Source organism: Bactrocera dorsalis, chromosome 4 (genome assembly GCF_023373825.1).
Source record: "Bactrocera dorsalis isolate Fly_Bdor chromosome 4, ASM2337382v1, whole genome shotgun sequence".
In the NCBI taxonomy this organism is placed as follows: domain Eukaryota; kingdom Metazoa; phylum Arthropoda; class Insecta; order Diptera; family Tephritidae; genus Bactrocera; species Bactrocera dorsalis.
In genome coordinates, this window is record NC_064306.1 from 9949384 (window position 1) to 9975578 (window position 26195).

Sequence of the window (26195 nt, forward strand, 5' to 3'; positions counted from 1 at the left end):
AATTTTTTTATAACTCCATTATTAATTTAAAAGCATTTTATAAATAAATATGTATATATATATATACATACATGCATATTAAATCCACTTTTAATAATCCCAGAATCTCGTTAGGCACTGCCACCTTTAAATTATACATAATTTCAACCCCCCAGCAGAAATGGAAAACAATTTTTCTACTGATTACTAGTAAATAACAGCGATTACAATGCCATTATTCGCTTATTACAAATGCATTAAATTGATGAAGTAGGTACTAATACAAACACAGATATACATGGAGGGGAAAGCCATATGAAAATAGTGCCACAATAAAAGTAGCAAAAAGTAGACATTTCGAAGGTTTCTAAGCGCACTAATGATTGGCTGTGAATAACTGCTGGAGTAGCTGATGATTGGATGACAGCAGGTTGCTGACTCTGTATAAATGTGCATATGTATGTATGCAAGTAGTTGCATATCCAGGTTCGCGCTGATTGGTGACCTTGACACTCGTTAGCTGACGATTTGGGTGCATTTTCGGTTGCTTATGCGCGCTCGTGATGAACTACAACCCAGTGAACTTAGCGGCTGAAGTTGTTTTCAGTAGAAAATATTATTGCATTTTAATTATTTGATTTGGTATTGTAATTGAATAATAATATTATTTTAATTAATTTAATTTTATTTAATTTAATTTAATTTAATTTTGTTTTATTTTATTTTCTATTAATGTAGTTTTTTTAAATTTCTGTTAATTTTTTTATAAATTTTATTTTTTACCAATTAATTGTTTTTATTTTTATTCAATATAATTTTTGATAATTTTATACTTTTTAAATTTGTTAAAAACTTTTAAAAATTTTTTTTGGACTTTTTAATTTCTTAAAATACTTTTTTATATTATTTATATTTTTTTATATTTTTTTTATTTTTTTGTAATTATACAAATTATAAAAATAATTTTTTTTTATTTATATATAAATACACATTTTTTTAATTATATATTTTTTATAGCATTTTTTTTTAATTTTTTTTTTTAATTTTATTTTAATTTTCTTATAATTTTTTTTTTAATTTTTTTGTAATTATTTTTTAATTTTTGTTTTAGTTTATTTTTTAATTTTTGTTTTAGTTTATTTTTTTATTTATATATGTTTTTTTAATTTTTATTTTATTTTTTATAAAATATTTCTTGGGCTTAATTTTTGTTTATTCTTCTTTTAAATTTAAATTATAATATTTTAATCAAATTTTTCGTAGTTGGCATCTCTAAAATGTGTAAACATCAGAAAATGCAGCAAAGCCCCAGGCACCCTCGCTAAATTAGAAAGCAGCAGCACTATATGGTGGCTGGCTAATATAAATCAACCAAGAGTGGGTGGTAAGCGCAGCAAAACACGTGAGCACTCAATTAATATAAATATATATTTTATTTGCACGTTTATGCCTGCTTAACACAAAAATTGTCACGAATTAGTGTTGCAACGCCCATACACACACGCCCCAAATTTCTCACGGTATTCTGTAAACTTTTCGTTAGGCATGTAATTCTATAAAATTATTTAATAAAAAATACAAAAATAAAAAATTGTACGGATGTCTCTAGATGCATACATACATACACGTATTTACAAAAACAAAAAAACTCGGCTGATTGGGGCGGGCATATCGTGTGAACAGCTCATTAGCAATGTGTTGCCCTATACTATTTAACGGTATTATTTCATAAATTTCAACTTTACTTTTGTTTGGCGTGTCAATTTATCGCCCCATGCGCCCGCCCCCCGCCGGCATTGGCAAATGCTTGCGTTTATCAATACCAAAGTCTCGCAAGGAAAAAATATTTTTCAAAGTTTATTGTCGCGTGTCATAATTTCATGTGCAGCCGTAATATTTAGATGATTGAAAGGTGAAGGCAAGCAAGTAGTATAAAATAAAATAATAGAAAGTAACTATTGTCTTTGATTTCAACAATTGCACGAAGCAAATTAAATTATTAGGCACATGCCTAAGTCACAAATCATAGTACAAGTTAATTTGTTTAGTATATACATATTTCTAGAGGCATGCTGCTCTAGAGTAGGGTCCTCCAGAACATATTGATTATAAGAAAGGATTTGTGCATAATTACACTTGCACTTAAGTAAGGTTCTGCTAAAAAATAAGTTGAAGAGATAGGTCTTAAAGACAACAGTGGAACGAGCGTCGAAGTTAATGTTACATGGGAAGTTGACAGGTATGCAACAGAAAAGTATTCCAATAGGCGTTGTAAAGGTGATTTAAAAAAGAGCTTAAAAGATGCTTCAAATATGATAAAAATAAGTACCAATATGCTTAAATTAATAATCCAAATACGGGACAAGTTCCAGGATGAGATGACAAAAGATGGTATATTTATACATAAACACTAGTGAATTACGAAATCCATAAGAAAATGGCTACAAGAACTTGAAATAACTTTTCTGTTACACAACTATAAGCAGAATACAGATCACTAAATCTTACGTTCAATATACCAAAAAAAAATTCAGAATACCAAAATTCAGTATACCAAAATTATAAGCAAAACAATTCTTATAAATTTTCAAACCCGAACTTATATAGAAAAAATAGGTAATTGGCGGACATTTCCAAGCGAAAATGGAAGCTTTTGAAAAGCTGTATAGTTAGAATATAGAAATTCGGTTCCAATATTTAAACCTTAAAAAACTAGGACGCAAAAAAATTTTTTTCGGATCCATAGATAACATGGTTCTAATGTAGTTATTTTTTATTTTTGAATTTCTTTTAATTTATTTTTTAGTTTTTTTTTTATATTTTTTTTATTTTTTTTTTTTTAAATTTTTTTATTTTTTTTTTAATTTTTTTCCTTAATTTTTCAATTTAGTTTTAATTTTTTTAGTTTTTACGTGATTAAAAGAAATGTAATTTTATTTTTTTTTTTATTTTTTATGTTTTTTTCATTTATTTTATTTTTTTAAATTTTATGATTTATTCATTTAATTTGTTTTAAATTTTTAATATGGTTTTTATTTCAATTTTTATGCTTAATTTTTTATTTTTTTATAATAAAAAAAAATTATTTTTTTACTTTTTCTTAATTTTGCTTTTATTTTTTCTTAATTTTTTAATTTAGTTTTAATTTTTTTAGTTTTTACGTAATTAAAAGAAATGGTTTTTTTATTTTTTTTTTTAATTTTTTGTTTTTTATTTTAATTTTTTATTTTTTTATAATAAAAAAAAATATTTTTTTTTATTTTTCCCTTATTGTTTAATTTTGCTTTTATTTTTTAGTTATTTTTTAATTTAAAAAAAATTATTACATTTTTTAGTTTTTTACTATGTATATTGTTTATTTATTTTATAGAACATGTATTATTTTTATTTATAATTCTTAAATATTATAACCGTTTATTTACTTTTATTAAATTATCATTACTCTTTTAATCACATTTTTTGGTTTTTTAGCTTATTATTAATTTTTTTTTGTGTTGAGATTTTCATATATTTTCGTTATAATTGTAATTGATAAAATTTTTGATTAAAATTTTTTATTTTGTTTTTTTCTATCCAACCAACGCTCCAACTTTGCGTGCGTTCCTTAAATTCAGCAAATCTTTTGCCTTCTTAACAACACATTTACATTGAATTTGCCGAAGGTGAATGTCGTGATGTCAGAGCAAGAAATAAATCGCATAATAATAACAATAGTTTGCCAATAAAAATAATAAACAGTCGAATAACAGCTAGATTACAGCAAATAAATCTATTTAGTATACGCGCAGACATTAGAAATAAAGTCGAAACAAAAAGAAAGCCTTGCGCTTAACCACTTCCTACGCAGACTTCATCAAAAGCTAATAAAATCTGATTTGTTACACATGCAAGCAAGGCACAACGAGGCAATGACTTTGTTGATTTATCATAATTTCAAGTAAAACGGTGCGACGCTGCGTATACGTAACATTCAATTACGAGTACACTCTATAGAAAGTTTTAATATATATTTACATACCAATGAGTGGCTATGTGCTCGTGTGTGTATATATATGAATTTGTTTGTACTCGTATATGTGTGCTGTGTGTTTGTGTGTAAATATGTGTGAATGTATGTGCTTGCGCAGCAGGAAATAGCTAATCTAAGTAGTAATTTGGCGCAAAGCGCGCTTTGGGAGTGATTTCGCTGCAAATCCCGTTAAGAGATTGCGTGTTAGCCTTCTTTCGTTCCCCTGCCACAGTCCAACGAAGGTTGCGCCGTAGATTTCGTTTACTTTTTTTATGCCGTGCTTTAATTTCTTACCTGCCAAAGTACTTATCTAGATATGAATCGCTGCAGTTGGTTATTTGCAAAGGTCATACACGTCGGACACTTTTGAATAATGAGGTCATTTGGCTATTATTCTAATGCTTTTGATTGTTTTGAGCAAAGGCTACAGGATTACAATGGAGGACACTGAGGGTAGTTCGTAGATGGAGAAAGGATTAAATTAACAGAACTGAATTGATTTTACTGTATAATAATAATAGGTAGGGAAACAGTTAAAAAAAACGGCCGAAAATGTGGAAGAACCATTTATGGATTTTACACCGAGCCACGATTGTGACTGAATTTAACCAAAACGGCAATGAATAACATCGAGCAGCCACCATATTCACTAGATTTGGCTCCGAGTGATTTTTTCTTGTTCCCCAAACTGAAATTGCTGCTCCCGTTTTCAATCGATCGAAGAGGTAAAACAAAATTCGTTGAGCTGAAGAGCTGAAGGCCATCCCAAAAGGTTCTTATCAAAAGTGTTTTGAGGCCTGTAAAAATCGTTGGCATAAGTGTATTACAACTGGTGGGAATTACTTTGAAGTCAACACAATAAATATTGATGAATAATTAAATCAAATTATAGCAAGGGAAACGAGGAAAAAAGGAAGTAGATTTAAATGTTTAAACTTTTAATACCCAAAACACTTTCCAAATATTTTTTTATAGACTGTGCATATAAAAATTTGAGACTTTTGATAAAAAGGTACAACAGCTGCTGCTCAGCACATTAAGCGCACAATATCCAGCTTTAAGTTTAGTACACATATTATCACGAACGACACGACAACAACTAAACACACACTAATTTGGGCATGGTTAAGAAAGAGTTGGTTTCACAGGCTAGCACAGTTACTGCAAATAGTATACATACTTATGTAACTAAGCGCTTTATAAGGACACATATAAACAGAGTTTTTCAAATTTCTTTACGAAAATTGTGTGCAATGTAGCTACAACAACAACAGTTACTTGTAAATAGCAAGAAGGATTTGGTTGTGACACAGAAGACCGTGTTAACTACTAAAAAGTGTACAGATGCCACATAATTTTTTTCAGTGTAGTGTGGTAATTTCACAAAATAAAGCTTGTAAATACCAAATTCGGCCACGAAAAAATCACGCAATTTCAATTTCGACTTCTTGGGCTCTTCACGCGGATGATGTACCGTTATTTGATCGCCCTCCTCCGAGATGAGCGTCTCACTGGGCGGCGACAGCGCGAATTGTTCGAGCAGCCGCCGTTCCTGCTCCTGCAGATCCTCCGCTTCGCCGGGCGATTGTGCATCGGTTTTTTGTTGTTCCTTCTGCAGTTGCAGCATATGCTGAGCGACGAGCATTTTTTGCGCCTGCTCTTCGGCCTCTTTTTGCTTTTTAAACGCTGCACATAGTTTAGAGCGTTCGTTTATCGCCAAATTGTTGGGAATTGCGTATATTTTTGTATTTTTTTTTTAGTTTGTGTGTTAGTTTCGTTTTAGTTGTGTTAGTTAGTAAGGCGTAGAAAAAATTTGAAATTGTTAAATAAAGTTGCTTGTTTGCTTAAATTTAAAAATTATTTATAATATTTAGTAAAAAAAATACTACTGAAAAAGCAAAAAAGTGTCGGAAAATTTAGAGGAATGGAAAACTTAAATTTTGAATTTTGGTATGTGGATAGCTTAGACTACTAGAGGTGGAAAACAAAATCATAAATAAATAATAGATTAATAAATAAAGTAGTAAAAAGCCACGCATGCACGCAGTTTCCAGCACCACCATAAGCTTTCAATGAATGTACGAAAACTTGTGATTAAATAAAAAATTGTTATATAATAGTAAAAAAAATTATTTAAGATAAATTGTAATTATTTTTTAATTTTTTCCCCGTTTTTGTTTTTCTATTTTTATAATTATTTTTTCTTTTTTTTTGGTAAAAATTAATGTATTTTTAATTTTTTTTATTTTTTTTTTTTTTTTTTTATTTTTTTTTTATTTTTTTTTTTTTTTTTTTTTTTTTTTATTTTTTTTTTATTTTTTTTTTATTTTTTTTTATTTTTTTTTAATTTTTTTTTTATTTTTTTTTATTTTATTTTTTTTTTATTTTTTTTTTTTTTTTATTATTTTATTTTTTTTAATTTTTTTTTTTATTTTTTTTATCTTTATTTTATTTTTTTTTTATTTTATTTTTTTTTTATTTTTTTTTTTTTTTATAAAATTTTTTTTGTTTTTTTTTTTTTATTTTTTATTTTTTTTAATTTTTTTTATATTTTTTTTTTTTATTTTATTTTTTTTAGTTAATTTTTTTATATACATATATTTTTTTTATTTTATTTTTTTTTTTATATTTTATTTTTTTTATTTTTATTTTATTTATATTTTTATATATATTTTTTTTATTATTATTGAGATTTTTATGTATTTTTTGTAATTTTTTTTGTTCGCACGAATTTTATGTAACATCTTATGAATTTGCAACAGTATGATCGAACGGCTTAACCCTTAAAACATGAATAGTGAAAATAATAAAAACGTTCCGGCCCGCAGATGGGAAGCGAGAGCGCAATCCAAATTATTTACACGGAAGAAACCGCTTTCCCTATGCCTAAATCAGTGCAATAAGCTCAGTAAGAGTCTGAGAAAAGAGGGCGAGGACCCGTAATAAGATGGAAAAGAAACAACAAACAAAACGAGATAAAAGCGCAGAGTGAACCACAGGTAACACTAGACGGGAATAAAGACGACAAACTGCAGAAGAAAAAGGTGTCCGGGCAATACGGAAAACAAAACAAGCGAGCTAAAACAGGAAGAACACAAATCCGCGAACTCGACCTCCGGAATATAGCTGCTGGAAGAAGCTCTTCTCCTTTGAAATGATGAAAAAGAGAAACCAGAGCCATACTTATATGTGGTGTAGCTTCTGTAAGCAAGCTAAAAAAAGAAGAAAAGGTAACTGAGACCTCGAGCTTCGTAAGACGACTGCTAGAGGAAGCAAAACCAGGACCCCTGCTCTTTTAAACTGATGAAAGAGAAAAAGCGAAACCAGAGCTCTAAACTCTCAGAATAGAGATCCGAGACCTCGAGCGCCGTAAGACGATTGTTAGAGGAAGTAAAATCAGGACCTCTGCTCTTTTAAACTGATAAAAAAGAAAAAGCGAAACTAGAGCTCTAAGCTGTAATGATAAAGATTCGAGACCTCGACGTCAGTACGGCTGCTTAAGGAAGCAAAATCAGGACCTCTGCTCTTTTAAACAGATGAAAGAGAAAAGGCGAAACCAGAGCTCTAAGCTCTGAGAATAGAAATCCGAGACCTCGACGTCAGTACGGCTGCTTAAGGAAGTAAAATCAGGACCTCTGCTCTTTTAAACTGATAAAAAAGAAAAAGCGAAACTAGAGCTCTAAGCTCTGAGAATAGAGATCCGAGACCTCCAGCTGCGTACGGCTGCTAAAGGAAGCAAAATCAGGAGCACTGCTCTTTTAAACTGATAAAAGAGAAAACGCGAAAGAACTCTAAGCTCAGAGCAATCTATCTGCGGTTGTTTAAGAGCTTCCATAATGAGCTAAAACCGCAAGAATAGACATCCGAGACTTTGAGCTCCATAAGACGGCTACTAGAGGAAGCAGACTACGTAATAACAGTGACCGTGATAAGCGCTCCAAATAACTGCGAACAAATACGCGCTTATGTGACGTTGACACTCGATAACGCACACAGAGTACTAAAGGAACGGCACATAGAAATGGAATGGATCGGCTGCAGTATGAAGCGCATAAAGAAAATTAAAAAACCTACAGATGTGTCAACTTCGGCCATCCGCAATGGAGATGCAAAGGGTGCGAGAAAAAAGGACAATGGCTATGAAAAACGATATGGGAAACCCAGGGTCAAACTGAAAACATGCAAAAACCCAGCAAACTGCTGACACTGCGTGGAGCAGACTTGGGAAGGTTCGTGTGAGGCATGCAGGGAAAGAGAAGGGGCATCAAGATTTGGAGTATAATATGCACAGCAGAAATTTTTTTTAAACTATTTTAAAGTTTTTGATTACTTTTCTTTTTTATAATTATTTTAATTGAATTTGAATAATTTTTTATAATTTTAGTTTTATTACCTTTCTTTATTTATTATTAAATTAATTTGTTATGTATGTATTTATTTTTGATTTTTAGTTTTTATAAGATTCTGGTTGAGAGAAATAGTGAAAAAGAAATGAGAAAATGCGCGAAGAAAATAGTACCAAATTTATACCCAAAACTCAGTGAAATTTTTTAAAAAGTACTCAACTTGCCTAACTGATTATTAGACAACTTTAAGGGCGCTAATTACTAAGGCCATAACCCATATTTTGTTCTCTTGAGCGCATTAAGGCTCATTACTTAATGAGAAATGTTTGTTGGGTAACTGGCGGAGAGGGCATTTATTTTTATCAACCCATTTGTGTTGTAATAAATAATTTTCACGCCAAACAAAGTTAACTTATCAATAACAACTTGAAGCCAACAACAATTATGCAATGTGTGAAATATTTACAGCTATTCGGTATGTGGTGCACGTACTTTATATATATGTACATACATAGATATATGTTAATGTAAGTTTGTGTGAATAAAAGTATACGTGAATATATATAAAAAAAAACAACAAAAAAGGTACCTATGTAGTGTTGTGTGTGTGCTGACATAATTGATATGTAATTGCATACAAACAAATATATACACATGCATACATACATACGTATGTATGCAAAGTAGTTACATAAAAGGCATACACTGCCAGCCATTGATTACCAACAAAGTCACGTATTTGCGCCTCAACTGCACTGAAAATGCGCTGGCGCTCAATTTTGTTGCTGTCAACTTGTCAATTTTTTATTTCGCTTTAAAATTTTTGCAATTTTCCCGCAATTTTTTGTTATTGCATATGAAAAAAAGAGCGCCTAAAAAGAACGTTCCCCATGAAAGTTGCACTGAATTTAATTGTGCGCATATTTCGCTTAATTTGTATTTATTGCAGATGTTGTTGTTGTTGTTGACGTGGCTTTCATTTTAGCGGCACACGGTTATGAAACAGACATGGCAGTCAAGCTGAGCAGGAAGAAGAAGCACGCAGTGAATGTGGAAATTGCAAAGTGAAGCAACGTAAGTGAAAACTTTTATTAAAAAAACAACAACAAGAACAACAACATGCCGATATGTATTGGAAACTATAAGCAACAATTTATTGTATGGAATTTCGTTATTAACTGCCAAGCAACAACAACACCTGAATTTTTATGTTAACAACAATTCAAGTAAACAAAAAAAATAATAAATAAAAAATTATAAAAAATATCAGTAAAAGAGAAATAAAATTAAAAATTTGTCAGTTTTTAACATTTTTAATTTTTAACAAATTTTTGCTTTTAATTAAAAAAAATAAAAACAGTTAAAAAAAAATAATATATGAAAAAAATTCAATATCAATAACAGAAAAACAATTAAAAAGAAAGTTAAAAAAAATATAACAAAATTTTATAAAAATAAAATGTATGAAGAATTAGAAAACAATTTTAAAAATTTTTGTTTTTAATAAAAAAAAATAAAAAAGTTAAAAAAATGAATAAATGAAAAAATATCAATAACGAAAAAAATTAAAACAAAAATTAAAAAAAAAAAATGTAAAAGAAATTAAAAAAAAAAACAATTTGAAAAATTTTAAAAAAAAAAAAAAAAAAAAAATTTTAAAAAATTTTACTAAAAAATTTTATGAAGAATTAGAAAAAAAATTTTAAAATTGTATACAAAATTAAACAAAAACTTTTAAAACATTGAATATAAAATTTTTAAATTTAAAATAGATAAAAAAAACTATAAGAAAGATATTTATATAAAAAAATTAAATTTATAAACGAAAAAAAATTAAAAAAAAAATTAATAAAAAAAAAATTAATAAAAAAATTAAATAAAAAAATTAAAAAGAAACATTAAATATAAAATTTTTAAATTTTAGATAAATAAAAAAACTATTAGAAAAAATATTTATACAAAAAAATAACTTTTTTAATCAAAAAAGTTTTTGTATTTGCTATAATTATTCTACATGCTCCTACATATAAATGTATGTTTACGTTTACAATGTGTCTATCTACAATCAAGACTTGGATCTGCTTCTATAGATAATATACATGATAGTCGAAAAGCAACTAGTCCTTCACAGGATCGAAAATAACCATTTTGTCGTTGGTTTAAAAACATAAAACGATAATTTTTTAAATTAACTGTAACTCACAATTGTATTTAAAGAAACTAGTTTCCTAATGGTTGAAAAGTAACTAGTTCATCATTAATTAAAAAAACAACATATATTTTTATTTAGATTTTTTAAGTAACAACTTACTATTATTTTAGTTATAAATATATGGACTAGTCCGAATGTAACTAGTCATTCTGAATATTGAAAATTTTGAGAAAAAAATAATGATTTCAAAAAATTAAAAAAAAAAATTAAAAAATAATAAAAAAACATTAAAAAAAATTAAAAAAAAAAAAATAAAAAATAATAAAGCCAAAAAAGTTAAAACTAAAATTTTAGAAAAATTGAAATGTAAAATAAAAAAAGAAAAGTTATAGAAAAATTTCAAAATAAAAAATAAAATAAAAACTTAATACATATGTATGTATGTATAAAGCAGACACATTTTAAACATAAAAATTAAAAGCGGAAAAATATAATAGTCAGAAAAATTAAAAGATATGGTAATAAATAAATAAAAATATCCAAAGAGCTTAAAAAACAATTTAAAAGAAAATAAATAAATAATTAAAAAAGACTAAAACATTAATAACTATCATTTTGAACGGTTGATAAAAAATTAAATATGCAATTAAGAACAAAAAAATAAAAAAATAATTAAAAAAAATTAAAAGAAAAGTAATGAAATATGTAAAATGTAAAATAAAAATAATAATAAAATAAAATAAAATAAAAATAATAAAGAAAACCTGTATATAAACAATTAAAAACTTAATACATAAAATTTAAATAAAAAAGTACAGAAAAATTTTAAACATGAAAATTAAAAACGTAAAAAATATTATATTTCAAAAAATAAATTGTTTCTACCATTGAAGTTCATTGACAAAAGTCTGAAAATATTACACAAAATATCATACTTCTTTTTTCGCCTTTTCTATGAAGCCTAAAAACAGGAAGACTGTCAAACATTTACGCTAAAAAATCCGTACGCCATGCAAGCACTAGAAAATTGAATAAAAATGTAATCACAGCGAGCAAATCATTGGAGGAACGGAGAAATTGAGTGATTTGATTTCGCAGCAGCAAAATGTTGTGGAAAAAAGTAAAGAAAAATTAAATTCAAATTTATATAATACAGACATACAACAAACACGACATATATGTACACATAAGCAATTCGGTGCAGGTGTGCTCGCCGCAGATGAGCAGCCGCTGCAAATGGCTGCGTTCAATTCCATTTCAATTGAATTCAATTACTATGGAAATCAGTAGCGATGATGAGGAGCAGTTCAGGGGGAAAATTATTCGAGTTCAGTTTTACTGATAGTTGTAGGGAAAATGCAGTAAGCGTCGTTGCATGGAATGACAGCGAAATGACAAAATGAGCAGTTAATGCGGCGAAGTCGTAACGGTATTTTTTGTCGTTTTTGGACAATTAAAATTTGCTGTGGTGCAGGGGACACACACATGCACACATACATATATACGAATTTACACAAATATAAGAATTCTGAATTCTCTCTTGTGAGTAAAAATAACGATATTCGCTGAGTGAATAACATTAAAATAATTATTTTTTATATTAAATATGTTTTATATTACAGAGTTGTATTTTTTACTTAAAGATTTTTAATACATTTATAATTTTTTATATTAAATATTTGCTTTTAAAAGCTGAAGTTTGGATAATTTTATTTTTTTTTTTTTATTTTTTAATTTTTTTTTTAAAAATATTCTAAACATAATTTATCGATAAATCTATATAAAAATTTTAAGGACGCAATATTTATCGATTTTTTAATGTACCGGCTGCGAAATTGACCAAAATGCAAGGATAAAAATTTGTCGTAACCAAAACATTTGTGTATTTGAATATACTAGAGTAAATGTTATCGATATATAAAAATCCACTTTTATTAATCGTAGCAGCTACAGGTAGTGAAACTTCTCAGTAGAGAAAAGTATGCACATTAAAATTTTTCGGTTCTAAAACATCTCTATTTTAGTTTTATATAATATCGAAATTTATCGATAGTATAATCTTCAGTTGTAAAACTTATCAAAAACTAAAGTTTTAAAAAATTGGGTGTTAACAAAGCTTTTCGACGTTGTAAGATATCAGAATAAATTTTATCGATATATTTTATCGATATCAACATTTATCATTAAAAGTTAACGATAAGAAACCTAACAATGCAAAGTTTTTATTTATCGATGATGTAGCGATAGAAAATATATCAATTAACAGCAATTAAAATTTATCGATAATAAAAATAAAAAAATATCGATAAGAAACCCAACAAATGCAAAGGTTCCGAAAACCAAACTAATAAAAATTAATATTTATCGGTAATATGGCGATAGAAAATTTATCGGTAGACCGAAATTAAAATGTATCGATTATAATAAAAACAACCAAGTTAATCAAAATGAATATTTATCGATAATAAAGCGATAAGAAATATATCGATCGTAATAATTACAGTTATCGATGAGAAACCTATCGAATACCCAGTTAATCAAAATATTTATCGATATTACATCGACAAAAATATATCGATAAACGGAAATTAAAATTTATCGACCATGAAAAACAATATTATAATAAGAATGAAATTCTTCGTTAAGGAAATTTAATAAAGTAAAAATGAGAAAATAAATAAATTTACATAAAAAGGTAAATAAATTTTACTATTTTAGAAGATAGATCGAGTTTTTCAATAGAATTAACTCCACTAAAAGAAAACAAACAACGCACTATATGCACTCTTATAGCAGTCCGGTTATCAAATAAGTATATATTCATACGGAAGTACGAAAAAGGATATAAGAAAGTACGAAAACCAATATGAGGTGAAAAATGAGACGCTGCAGCACTTGAGTGCCACACACTTCAACGAGTCAACGTAACACCGGCAACGGTGCACCATCTAGTATGACCACGTACATATGTATGTGAAGCGGTGCTTGTTGCAGCATACACGACGCACAAGTGCACATGAGGAAATAAAGTATTGTAGTTACAAGTGAGAGGCGCCGCTCGAGAAGAGCCGTCAGCAGCAAAGCGCCTGAGTTGCCCTTTTTTTGAGACCGCCCTCCGCAACACTTTTGTGGCTTATTACTATTGTTGTTGCTGCTGTTATTACCAATGTTATTGCTTTTGTTGTTGTTAGTGTTAATGCAATGTGAGTGGCAACGATGACAAATGGTCGGAGCACTGATAAATGACAGTGTCGACAAAATATTCAGCTTTTGGGTTATACGCTTTTGTTTTTCTTTTTTCGTGTGTCTTTTCTGAGTTGCGCTCATACTTGTTGTTGCTTTAACCAGGTTAGTTGGTTTTCATAGCTGCGTTAGTTGCTTTTTGCCTACGCTTTGGTTCTATATTTTTGGTCTTTTTTGTTATGTTGTTGTTTTGTATGCCCGCATGTCGGTGCGCCTCGTACGGAAATTTCATGTTATGTAGGTTATGTGGCTTTTTATCTGCGCACACTGTGAAGTGGAATTCGGGGTCAATTGGGGGTGTCATGCCATAGACTCGCACACGCACACACACACACACAGACTTGAATTGGCGAACAATCACAAAAAACTGAAATTTCACTCAATTTCATACAGATTTTCGCTGAACCTTTGTTGATTGAATGCTTCATTTGTTCGAAATAATGACAGAGTCTGACGATATATGTATGTATGTATGTATGATACATATAAGCACACAAATAGAGTGAATAGTGCATGCTTTAGTTCTATTGAATAAAGCGTACATATGTATGTGTATGTGTATGTATGTCACGGTCTTTGATTAATTGTGCTAGAGTGAAGAATTTTCAATTATTGGATAGAACACGGTAAAGAGCTTTCAATATACATTAATGTATGCGCCCACACGCATACATACCTTTATGTAAGGCAATGGCTGTCAACGACTATTATTATAATCGATTAGTTCGTTATCGATTTTCTGTTAGTGGGAAATTTAATTCATACAGTTAATTGTCTTTAAGAATTAGTTGTAAGCGATGCAAATCATTTTCATTTAGTATTAAATGTAATCGATAAAAAGTTATCGATAACAAAACGAATCAGTTGGTTCGTTATCGATTATTTTTAAGTAATAAATTAATTTTTTATGTAGTAAATATTATCGATAAAAAATGTATCGATAACAAAATTAATGGGTTGATTTGTTATCGGTATTCTTTAAGTATGAGATTTAATTTTCTTAAAAAAAAATATATGTACATACATATATCAATCAATAGTAAAAAAATCGATTCAACAAATTGTAATCGATAACTTTTACTACTCCAGTTAAAAATTATTCCAAATAAAAAATTTATAATTTACATGATGAAATGATTGATTAATGAATGATTACGTCGTGTCAGTGGTATATTAACGTCATATCAATAATATATTGCGGCAATAATTAGATAAAAAACATTCGTGTGTTTGAATAGACTAGAGTAAATGTTATCGATGTATGAAAATCCACTTGTACTAATCGTACAGCTACAGGTAGTGAAATTTCTCAGTAGACAATAGTATTCACATTACAATTTTTCGGTTCTAAAACATCTCTATTTTAATATTATATAATATCGAAATTTATTGACAACTAAAGTTTTAAAAAATTGAGCGTTAACAAAGCTTTTCGACGTTGCAACATACCAGAATAAATTTTATCAATATATTCACTTCAACATTTATCATTAATAGTTATCGATGAGAAACCTAAAAAATGCAAAGTTTTTATTTATCGATAACATACCGATAGAAAATGTATCGATTAACAACAATTAAAATTTATCGATAATAAAAAATTATCGATGAGAAACCAAACAAATGCAAAGTTACCAGTAACCATATTAATTAAAATTAATATTTATCGATAAAATGGCGATAGAAAATTTATCGATAGGCCGAAATTAATATGTATCGATCATAATAAAAACAGTTAAATGATGAGAAATCCTTTAATGCCAAATTTTTCGTAACATAACAAATGTAATCAAAATGATTATTTATTAATAATAAAGCGATAAAAAATATATCGATAAACAAAAATCGTATCAGTGGTATATTAACATCAAATCAACAACGTATTGCGGCAATATTTCGATAAAAAAAATTTATAATTTAAAATTTAAATTGGCAAAATATTAATCGATAGTTAAAATAATTGCATAAATAGCGAAATTAATCGATAATTTCGTAGTATTGTTCAGAAAAAAATAATAGGTTCAGATGTAGTCAATACTGAAATTAATACATATTGCAATTTATCGATACGTAAGTTAATCGATATTGAAATTTATCGTCGTTATCGATAATTCTTTTTCTTAGTTTTCTTCAAAAAACAACAAGGACGAAACATATTTCATGGAAAATGTTGCAATTCAACTTCCGAAAACCGCACTTTCTTCGCTTTCACTTGAAAATGTGCTTAAGATCATAATTAAAGCACATCAACGAAATTCTATCTAGTCAAAATACAAATTCAATATTAGCAAGAAGATTATTTGAATTAGTGCGGTGCATTATTAAGTTTGGACGTTGAAGATGCCATTTTACGTCATTTCAATTGGTTGGCGAGCGACTTTAACCACAGAGAGACAGCCGGTAATTGTGTGCTCGTAGTATACATATGTATGTATATGTGTGTGTGTTTAATACTTCACATAGCTTATATGCAGACGCATGTTTGTCGCTTGAAGTATTCTCTAACCATTTCGCTGCGTCTTTCTAGCAAGACAAGGCAAGGCGTCCAAAGAGCTAACAAATTACAATTTGAAATATTTAAATGGATAAACGTGCTCACAGACATACATACATACTTAAATATTATATATGTATCTACTTAGTTAATCGTATAACTGCATATTTAAAGCATTCTAATACCCTACCAGCGAGCGCCGTTAGGTTATCCCACCTGCCAGCCGATTTGGCTGTCACCGTTACCGGCTTTGATACGTACATACATATGTACATATATGCAGTGTAAATTGTCCACAAAAACAACAACAACAACACTTTGTGAAAATTCGCTGCCAATGAAATGCCAAGTTGCTTTGAGCGTTTCAACAAAGTTAAGCCGCTTACCACCGGTGTACATACACACCTACGCCTACGACAACAACAACAACACAGTATGTGTACAAACACACACAGCGCACACGACTAAACACCCACCCACATTTGCTCCCTTTATGAGCGCTAATTTCAATCCACGTCCGCTTGGGGCGCTTGCAGCTTGTCAAGAAGCTTGCAAATTGCATGTACGAGCGGACGGCGCTGGTGAAAACGCAACGAACTGTTGCAGTGATGGGTGCGGTTTAAGGTGCAAAGAAAATTTCGCAACTTCCGTGCGTACGCTGTGGTCAGCCGACGACGAAAACGACGGCGGAGACGAAGACGTAGACCGCTAAAGCGAAGAAGACGACGAAGAGGCAGACATAGAGCTCTAAGGGGAAGAAGAAAGTGAGGTTGAAGAGGTAGAAAAAGACGTAGACCGCTAAGGCGAAGAAGCCAACGAAGAGGAGAGGACGTAGACCACAAAGCAATTCTGTAGAGGCAAGACGACTGCGTTGCGAGTGCAGTTAACAGTTATGTGCGACGTTTATGACAGTCGAAAGTGCAGGAAATTGCATTTTCATGCGCTGACATTGACGAGCATTTGTGGATTTTTCGATTTTCACAAATATTTTTTTTACACGCCACAAATTGCGGTTGTTCATTTTTGCGGTCAATTTGCGAAAAACTGCAAATTTTTCATTTGCACGTTTGTGGTGAATTTTCAAATATTTTTTTTATTTTGTTAGTTTCATTTTCATTGTTTTTATCTTTTTTATTTTATTTTTTTATATTTTTTTTTTTTATATTTTATTTTTTTTTTATATTATATTTTATTTTTTTATATTTTATTTTTTTTTATATTTTATTTTTTTTTTTAATTTTATTTTTTTTTTTATTTTTATTTTTTTTTTTTATTTTTAATTTTTTTTTTATAAATTTTTTTAAATTTCCTTAGTTACTTTTCGCATATTTTTTTCTTTTTCATTTTCATTTCCATTTTAATTTTTTTTTGTTTTTTCTTTTTCCCTTTTTTCCATTTTTTTGCTGCAATTTCCTTTTGTGGCTTAGAGCCATGGGAAAATTGCCGCAGCAGCCGCGTTGGCAGCGAAAAAAATTTCATTTTCCGCTGTTGAAGCTCATGTTTGTTGGTTAGAAAATCGATCACGTTGCTTTGCTGCACTTCGTCTGTGTGTGCACTGCCTAACGCATTTAATCGCCTCACACAGAAATGCGAGAAAAATCGATTTTGATAACTGAAGCGCAAAGCAAACTTTTAATCTAATTTGTCGTATTACTGTTTCAACGTGTCACATTGGGAGTGGATTTAAGCAATTTGCAATTTCGTTGTCAACGCACTGGGTGAAGCGTTTACGAGCTTCAAGCTTAGCACATGATGCGGCAGGTTGGGAAGTGACAAATTTAACAAAAGCATGAAGAAAAACGTTAACTTCAGCTGCACCGAAGCTATAATACCCTTCACAGCTATTTTTGTTATAACATAGGAGAATGGAGAGAAGTTCACGCAAGTGAGAAAAGTTCTCCGAGCGCCATTTTCTTGGGAGTGGCCAGAAACGATTCTTTTACATATGTCTCAAACAGCTCACGACTTCCGGTCTTATATCAAGTATCTTATGAGTAACCAAAAAACATCAGTTTGAAGGCGAGCTAAAGTGAGAAGGCGAAACATCGTTCCAAGGTGGGGTTTGAGACCCGCCACGTAAAAAAACACCTCCAATGCAAAGAACATAACAGCCTGGGATGAGAGACCCCCTTTTGATGACGACCACTGTTAAGGAATTAGCGATTACGATTTAAGGGCGTGCACCTGGAATGTCCAGCCCCTTACTTGGGAAGGTGCCGCTGCTCAGCTAGTTGATGTCCGCATTAGAGGAACGGCTCACAGCGCCGCCGTCCAAGAAGTGCGACTTTAACGCCAATGTGGGCAAAGAAGGTATCTTTGTCACAACTGTCAGTGAATTCAAACTCCATGATGAAACATCCCGAAATGGATTGAGACTGTTCGACTTTGCCGGGGCCCAAAATATAATTATCTGTAGTACTAGATTCCAGCATAGGAAATTAGAACTGTAAGTTCATATGCCAGATACATTCTACATATGGTGGTCCGATATCGGCGTTTCCAACAAATAAACAGCTTCTTAAGAATAAAGCGACATGTGTAGGTGAAGGACTAGTTCGCCAATATACAGACAGACGGACAGACGCCCACTTTTTCCAAATTTTTATTACCCACAAGTGTCCCTTGCTTAAGTCATCAAACATTTGTTGAGGTGTAGAACAAATTGATGCCTATTATTCAGTGCTATCGTTTCTGTTCAAACAAAGTGCGAAGACTCGCATTGTCAGTATTAACTAAAGTCGACTTAAGCTATTTTAATGTATTTCAGCAAATATAATGCTGATTATAAACAAATTTACCGACAACAAATTGGTATATATAGATATGTAAATATGTATATATTTTTTTCAAAGTTTGAGCAGCTTTTATTATAACAATAACAATAAACAAGCCATAAGCGCCACTGCAGCGCAAATGAGTGTGACGCCGGCGCTGCATTTGACGTTGTTCGGTGAATGAGTCGACTACTAGCTGATGACTGGCTTGATTGTGGTGAATATAGTTTTAATTAAATTTAATTAAAACATTCAACTCATTTGATGCTTATTGTAGCGTTTCCTCAGTGTACCGAACACAAGCAAAGCGAGCAGGAAAAACTAAAAAAAAAGTAAGAAAACAGTAAAAGCGAAAAAACTCATAAAGCACCAGCACTAAGCATGTGAAAACAATAACAAAAATAAAAAATAATTATATACATATGTATGTACATATGTATATGCTCATACACCTGTACATATGTGGGTATAGTGTGTATAACGCACTTGCGCCTTCATTAAAGATCGTTTTACACAATTTTGAAAGCAAAATATTAAGGGGAAAAATAAGAGAGAAAAATAAATTTGAAAATAACACTTTATTTATGAGTTTGCGGGAAAATGTGTGAGATTCTAAACGGTAAGATAATAAAATGCATTAAAACTATAATAAAACCCAAAATATAATTTAAAATATTTATGATAAAGAAAAAGAATTAAAAAAATTTATTTAAAAAGTTATAATTTAAAAATATATGATTAAAAAAATATTTAAAAAAATACGATTAAAATATAATTCAAAAAAATTATGTAAAAAAATTAATTAAAACCTAAAAACAATTAAAAAACTATATTAGAAAAATTATAATCAAAAACTAGAATTAAAAAAATTAATTTAAAAATATTTTAATTAATTTATTATTTTTTAATTTTATTTTTAAATAAGCAAAACTTAATTAATGAAATATATTTTTTATTTAAATTAACTGAATAATTCATTTTTGTTTAATTAATGAAGGTAATTTTGTAATTAATTTATATTTTTTGTTTACTTAAAAATAAAATAAAAATGATTTTTTAATTAAGCAAAAAAGAATTAATAAAATAAATTTTTTATTTTAACTAATTATTAAATTTTATTTAAGTAATTAAAATAAAATAAAAATAATTAATTTAATAATTAATATTTGTTTAATTAAATAAGGTATTTTTTTTTTCAAATTAATTATTATTTTTTATTTAGTTAATTAAAATTAAAGATAATTTTGTAATAAATTTATATTTTTTATTTACTTAATTTAAATAAAAAAGATTTTTTAATTAAACAAAAATTAATTAATAAAATACATTTTTTATTTTAACTAATTATTAAACTTTAAATACAAAAATGTATTTAAATAATTTAATAATTAATTAATTTAATAATTAATATTTGTTTAATAAATAAGGTATTTTTTCTAATTAATTTTTTATTTCGTTAATTAAAATTAAAGATATTTTTTTATCTATGCAAAACTTAATTAATAAAATATATACTTCAGTTTAATTAATTAAATAATTAATATTCATTTAATTAAATAAGGTAATTTTTTTTTAAAAATTATTGAATTTAAAATTTTAATTACTCAACCAATTAATTTTTGTTTTAATTAAGTAACTAATTAATTTTTTTTTAATTTAATTAATTAAATAATTATTTTTATTTAAATAAAATATGTAGCTTTAAAATTCTATAACAAAATTTTGAGGAACATTAGAATAAATTAAAAAAATTAATAATTCAAATACTTAGAAAAAAATAAAATAACAAAAATAAAAATTACGACAAAATAACAGTTAAGTACAAACATACATTACATACTTATGTATACATATGCACCTAGCAATCGCGATTACAAAACGCCCGGTTGCCAACTGGCGCTTAGTTGGAGCACCAAAAGAGTGTCGAGCTGCTTTTGGAGCACAGCAAAATGCAATCGCAAACGCTTCGATGATTTGTGAATTATACACACATATTGTTGTTGTTGTAATTATTGTTTATACTCTTACTAATGTGATTTATGGCATTGAAAAGAAAATTTTCAAAACCCCACAAACAGCGTTCGATGGGCGCACGCACGCTGATTGGTTGCTTGCTGTTTATGAGCAAGATTAATGATAACGGTGCTTGTGTAATTAAAGTTAGCAACGCGCATAAGTACATTACAATTGTAAGGTGTGTAATTTTTCCCGGTGTGTCAAGTGAGCAATGAACTAAACAAAAATTTAGAAATTGAAAGAATTGTTCTTATACTCAGTAATGAGTTAGAACACTAGACTAGTGTATGCGCTCTCACAACCATAAAGAAAATATTAGATTGTACGCAAAATCCATATCCTAGATCAAAAGCCATATCCTAGATCAGGGATTCAAAAACTCTCTATATCAAAGATTGGTATTTCCCCCCCAACTAGTTCTAACTTACACAGAAATCGTCAGCTGCTGTAGTTGGATCACTTGAGCCTCGATCAGTTAAAGATAAAGTTAATTTATTTAATTATTTTCACACATTTTAAGAATTAACGGTTACCTTATCTTAAACCGCATTTTGGAAAATAAAATGATTTATCTTATAAAGTTCATAAAGCTGTTTTGAGAATAATTTCAGATGACGTCAAGTTATTGAAATCAAGTCAAATTCCATATGCAGGTGTTCTGAGCTTAGGGAAATAACCAGCGACAAGTAAAAACCGATTAAAATGCGAAATATTTGGCCTTAACCTCCAACCGCAGTTTATTAATCGAGAAACTTTTAGGAAAAGTTTCAACGCACCTTACGGGCATATGAAAAACAAAGAAAGCGATCAGAACATGAGTTTCGTACATGAAAGTCAACGGTACGTAATGACAGATTCTTAATAGTTCCAACGACAGTAACCAGAACCGGAATTAACCCCGATTAAGCTCGGTAGTATTCCCTAAACGGTTTGAGTTATATTTTAAGCTGATACAACAACAACAGTAGCCGGCGCCATTTCCAGCAACTTGAACTGACATATGGAACAACTTGGCGCATTTTACGTTGAGATCTTTAATTGAAAGCGTACAAAATACAGCTTGTGCAAGAACTGAAACCGCTCGACCGTCCCAAGCGGCATCGCTTTGCTCTATAGGCTTTTGAAAAATTCCATGAAGATTCAACGTTTACGAGTCAAATTTTGTTCAGCGATGAGGCCCATTTTTTGCTCAATGGGTATGTATACAAGCAAAATTGCCACATTTGGGACGGAAATCAACTGGAAGATTTTCAAGCCATTTCATTCAGAAAAAACAATGGTTTGATGTGATTTGTGAACCGGTGGAATCATCGATACATATTTCTGCAAAAATGATGCCGATGAGAACCTAGCCATCAAAGGCGACCATTATAGCGCCATGACAACCGACTATGTGATCCCTGAAATTCAAGCTCGTGATCTCGACGATATTTGGTTTCCACAAGACGGAGCCACTTCCAGGTAAAAAATGACAGATAATAAACCAGATGAAAGATAACAGATAATAGATCGTTGACAACATGTAAAAAATAAAAGATAAGACAGACAATTTCATAGTTCCCAAAACAAATCGAACGCCACCAAAGACTCCCTACATACACTCCATTTCTTTGGAATATCTAAATTTACGCTAAATGCTTCAATTTCACGAAATTAAAACTATTTAGAGAATGAAGACATAAAATTACAAATCGAACACGCTTTGAGAAGAAGCAACAACAAACAAAATGAAAGTTAATTAAATAAGAACATTGTCAGATGAGCAAATGTGAGCAAAACGGTAAAAAAATAGCAACAAATTGTATGAAGTCAACGAAAAAGAAGAAAATCAGAAAATAATTGAGTTTGTGTGAGTGGACAAACTGAAAACGCTCCAACAAAAGCTTTATTGGTGAAACGTTTTTTTGTGTGTATGTATGTATGTATGTGTTTACATAGATTCAGTAGATGACTCAAAAAATTATCACTAGAGCACGATTTCGTGAAAGAATATTATTTGTACGTGTACATATGTATGTGCACTTATATACATATACAAATGTATGTGTATATAATATGTTTGTGCGAACTGCCACTGGTCCGTAACGTCGCTCTGCTGTACTTTATGCCATTTAGATTGAGGCATTTATTTTTGGCTATTTTTAGATGAGGACTAAGTAAATCAAAGGCAAACGCAGAAAACGTTAAGAATAAAACAGGAAAACAATGTTAAACGAGGTAATGTTGAAAGAAAATAAATTGCTTTTAAAGGAATGTACAAATATGTACAATTTTGAAAGATAACAAAAATGTGGAAAATTAAAAAAAAAAAAGTTGATAAAGTGTGATAAACATTAGATAAAAATATATAACATTTGCACGCCATAAATTGAAAATAAATCAAGAACAAACACACAAAATCACTCAAAATTATTTCGCGCAAAAGCAATTAACAAACAAACAAACAAAAAATATAAATAAATAATAAACAACAATAAAAAAATAAAACTAAACAATATACATATGTACATACATGCACATATAAAATAATAAACAAAAAAGTAAATGAAATAACTACAAAATTAAAAAAAAATATATAATAAATAAATAAAAAAAAATATATAATAAATAAATAAAAAAATAATAATAATTAAATAAAAAATAAAAAAAAATTAAATAAATAAAAAAAATATTAAATAAATAATAAGAAAAAAATTAAATAAATAAAAAATTTATATTTTAGAATTATATGTGCATGTTTACAAGACGCACTTTAAAAACGCGTCACTTTAGGCAAAATCTGTTGACCCGCAGCAGCGTGTGGTAAAAATCAATGGCGCAGTCAAGGGCAACGCCAAAGGCCGAGCAGGCAAGCCGCCAAGGGATCAGCGCTCCAGCACTCAATGCGGATAAATGAAAATTCTGCTGGCATTAGTGGCACGCTTTTTGTTATTGTTTGGCAGACGGACAATATATAAATTGGCTGCAGTAAGAAAACAAAACGCATTTGGTTAATTTAAAAATGGCCATAAAATCGCATAAAATGCCAGTACATGTAGACAAATTTCATTTATGAAAGTGCAGACGATTGTAAAACGAAAACCATAAATGCTAAATTCACTTTCCAGCGGAAAATATATGTATGAAAATAAATAAATTATTCACACATTTAATTTGCGAATTTATGGCAAAATTGTACACACAGTTGTTATAGCTGCTGCAAACATAAATATTTGTTTGGCGTACAGGAAAGAAGAAGAGCACTGACGTTTAGCACTTTTTGTTTCTTATTCTTATTATCATATGTTGTTTAAAATTACCAAAAAAAAGAAAAGAAAAATCATTTATTTTATTTGATTATTTGAAATTAAAAACTTTTCCATATAGGAACGATTTTAATCGTACGGTTTGAATAATCGTAGACCGATTTGAATAATTTATTCCTAGATTTTACCATTACACCATTGGACAGTATTCCATGCCAAATTTCATGAAGTTATTTTGTCAAATAAAAAAGTTTTCCACATGAGAACATAGCATTCGCCAGTTTGTATGGCAGCTATTGGTCCAATATGGGACATAAGAGTATTTTCTAGTAGAAAAAAGGACGAGTGCTAAACTTCATATCAATATCTCAAGAAATGAGGAACTGGTTCGATATATACAAACAGACCGACGGCTGAAGCTGAATTCTATGGAATTATACTGCATAGCAGTTTTTGCTCTTTTGTATGCACGTTCCATTCATTTATGTTGGCAATTAAAAAAAAACAGTAATTTTCTAACCAGCAAGAAAGTTTACTATTTAATTATTTTTGACGTTTGGGAGATGTGTAAATAATCATTAATCGATTGTTATGCTTATTTTAAAAATAATCGTATGGATTTTGCGTCAATGTTTAATATTTAAATAAATAATTTGAAAATGAACCGATATAAATATTGTCAAGAATAAAAATAAAAAAAAATATTAATAATTTTTTTGCCAAAAAGTATTTAACATACATTTTTCTTGTGTGTAATATTAGTTTCTTTAAAATTATTATATGGAAATAATTATATGGAAATAATTTTATATTGAAAAAAACTTCCGCATTCAACGCAACGTTTTCAAGAAAAAAGCTTAAAACAGCAAAGCTTTATCATTATCACAGTATCACTGTCTTGCAAGTTATAATAAGCTGAAATGAATCTTTTAAATTAATGTACATATGCATGTATGTATGTATGTATATGCAGCAATCAAGTTTAAATGTTTCAATACAAAAATTTTTTACTTCTTAAACACGCTCGGAGCAAAAAAAAAAGCAACTTAACAAAATTATCGCCAGGCAACAAGGTGAAAGCAGTCAAGTATGATTTCCTGATTACGCTTTGCGATTTTTTGAAAGTTTAATTTTTTTCCGAGTGATTTGCTAATTGTATGTTCTAAGCAAATGACGCCCACGCAAATATTAGCTCAATAACTTGTGTGTATATAAATTTATTGCTATGTATTTCGCCTAGTTGCCCTTGCTTATCTTCGCAAAAAAAAAATACACTTAAATGTGCTTCACTAATATCCCATGAAATGGGCACAGATCCGCGATCTATAGTACTTGAGTAGCAATGGCGTTGGCAGCTGCTTTCTCGTCTGCCACCCACCTTCGTCAACGTAACGTCAATGACACTGCCTAACTCGGCACAGCTGTTTTTGATATGCTTCATTTTTTGCACGAGCGAGAATTTTATTTTATAAAAAAAATTGTAGATGTTTTGCATTATTATTATTATTATTTTTAAATTCTCTCTCTGATTGGAGTAAACAAAAACAGGAGTTAAGCGCATAAATGATTTTTTTTTTCAAATGACTTTTTAATTTTTTTGTATAAAGAATTTTTATTATATACTTCCATCCATGTATGTACATAAGTATGTACATAAGTATCTTGTTGAAGAGCTTCTACAAACACCCACATTTTATAAAGATATACATACATATGTATGTACATATATCAGACCCGTATAAATACAATTTAATTCAATTAAATTTAAATTTTTTTTTAAATTTTTGTATTTAATGGAAATTGTTCTTTAATTGAGATAAACTTCAACTGTAGATCAAGATTAATTAAGTCATTGAAATCAAATATGCATAAATACATATGTATGTATGTATGTATGTATAGACTTACATATTTGAATGTTCTAGTTAAAAATGTGA

General features: G+C 29.1%; 1 protein-coding gene across 2 annotated transcripts in view; it reads right to left on the minus strand.

Moving 5' to 3' along the window:
• LOC105228592 (serine/threonine-protein phosphatase beta isoform) overlaps positions 1–26195 on the minus strand; it is a 91950-nt gene that overhangs the window by 63803 nt on the left and 1952 nt on the right. Inside the window, exon 2 of one of the 2 annotated variants that reach the window (XM_049455341.1) lies at positions 5393–5674. The exons of the other annotated variant lie outside the window; for it this stretch is intronic. Within the exon in view, the coding sequence (XP_049311298.1) occupies positions 5393–5674 (282 nt within the window). The remainder of the gene's footprint in view (positions 1–5392; positions 5675–26195) is intronic. 2 annotated transcript variants of the gene reach the window in all.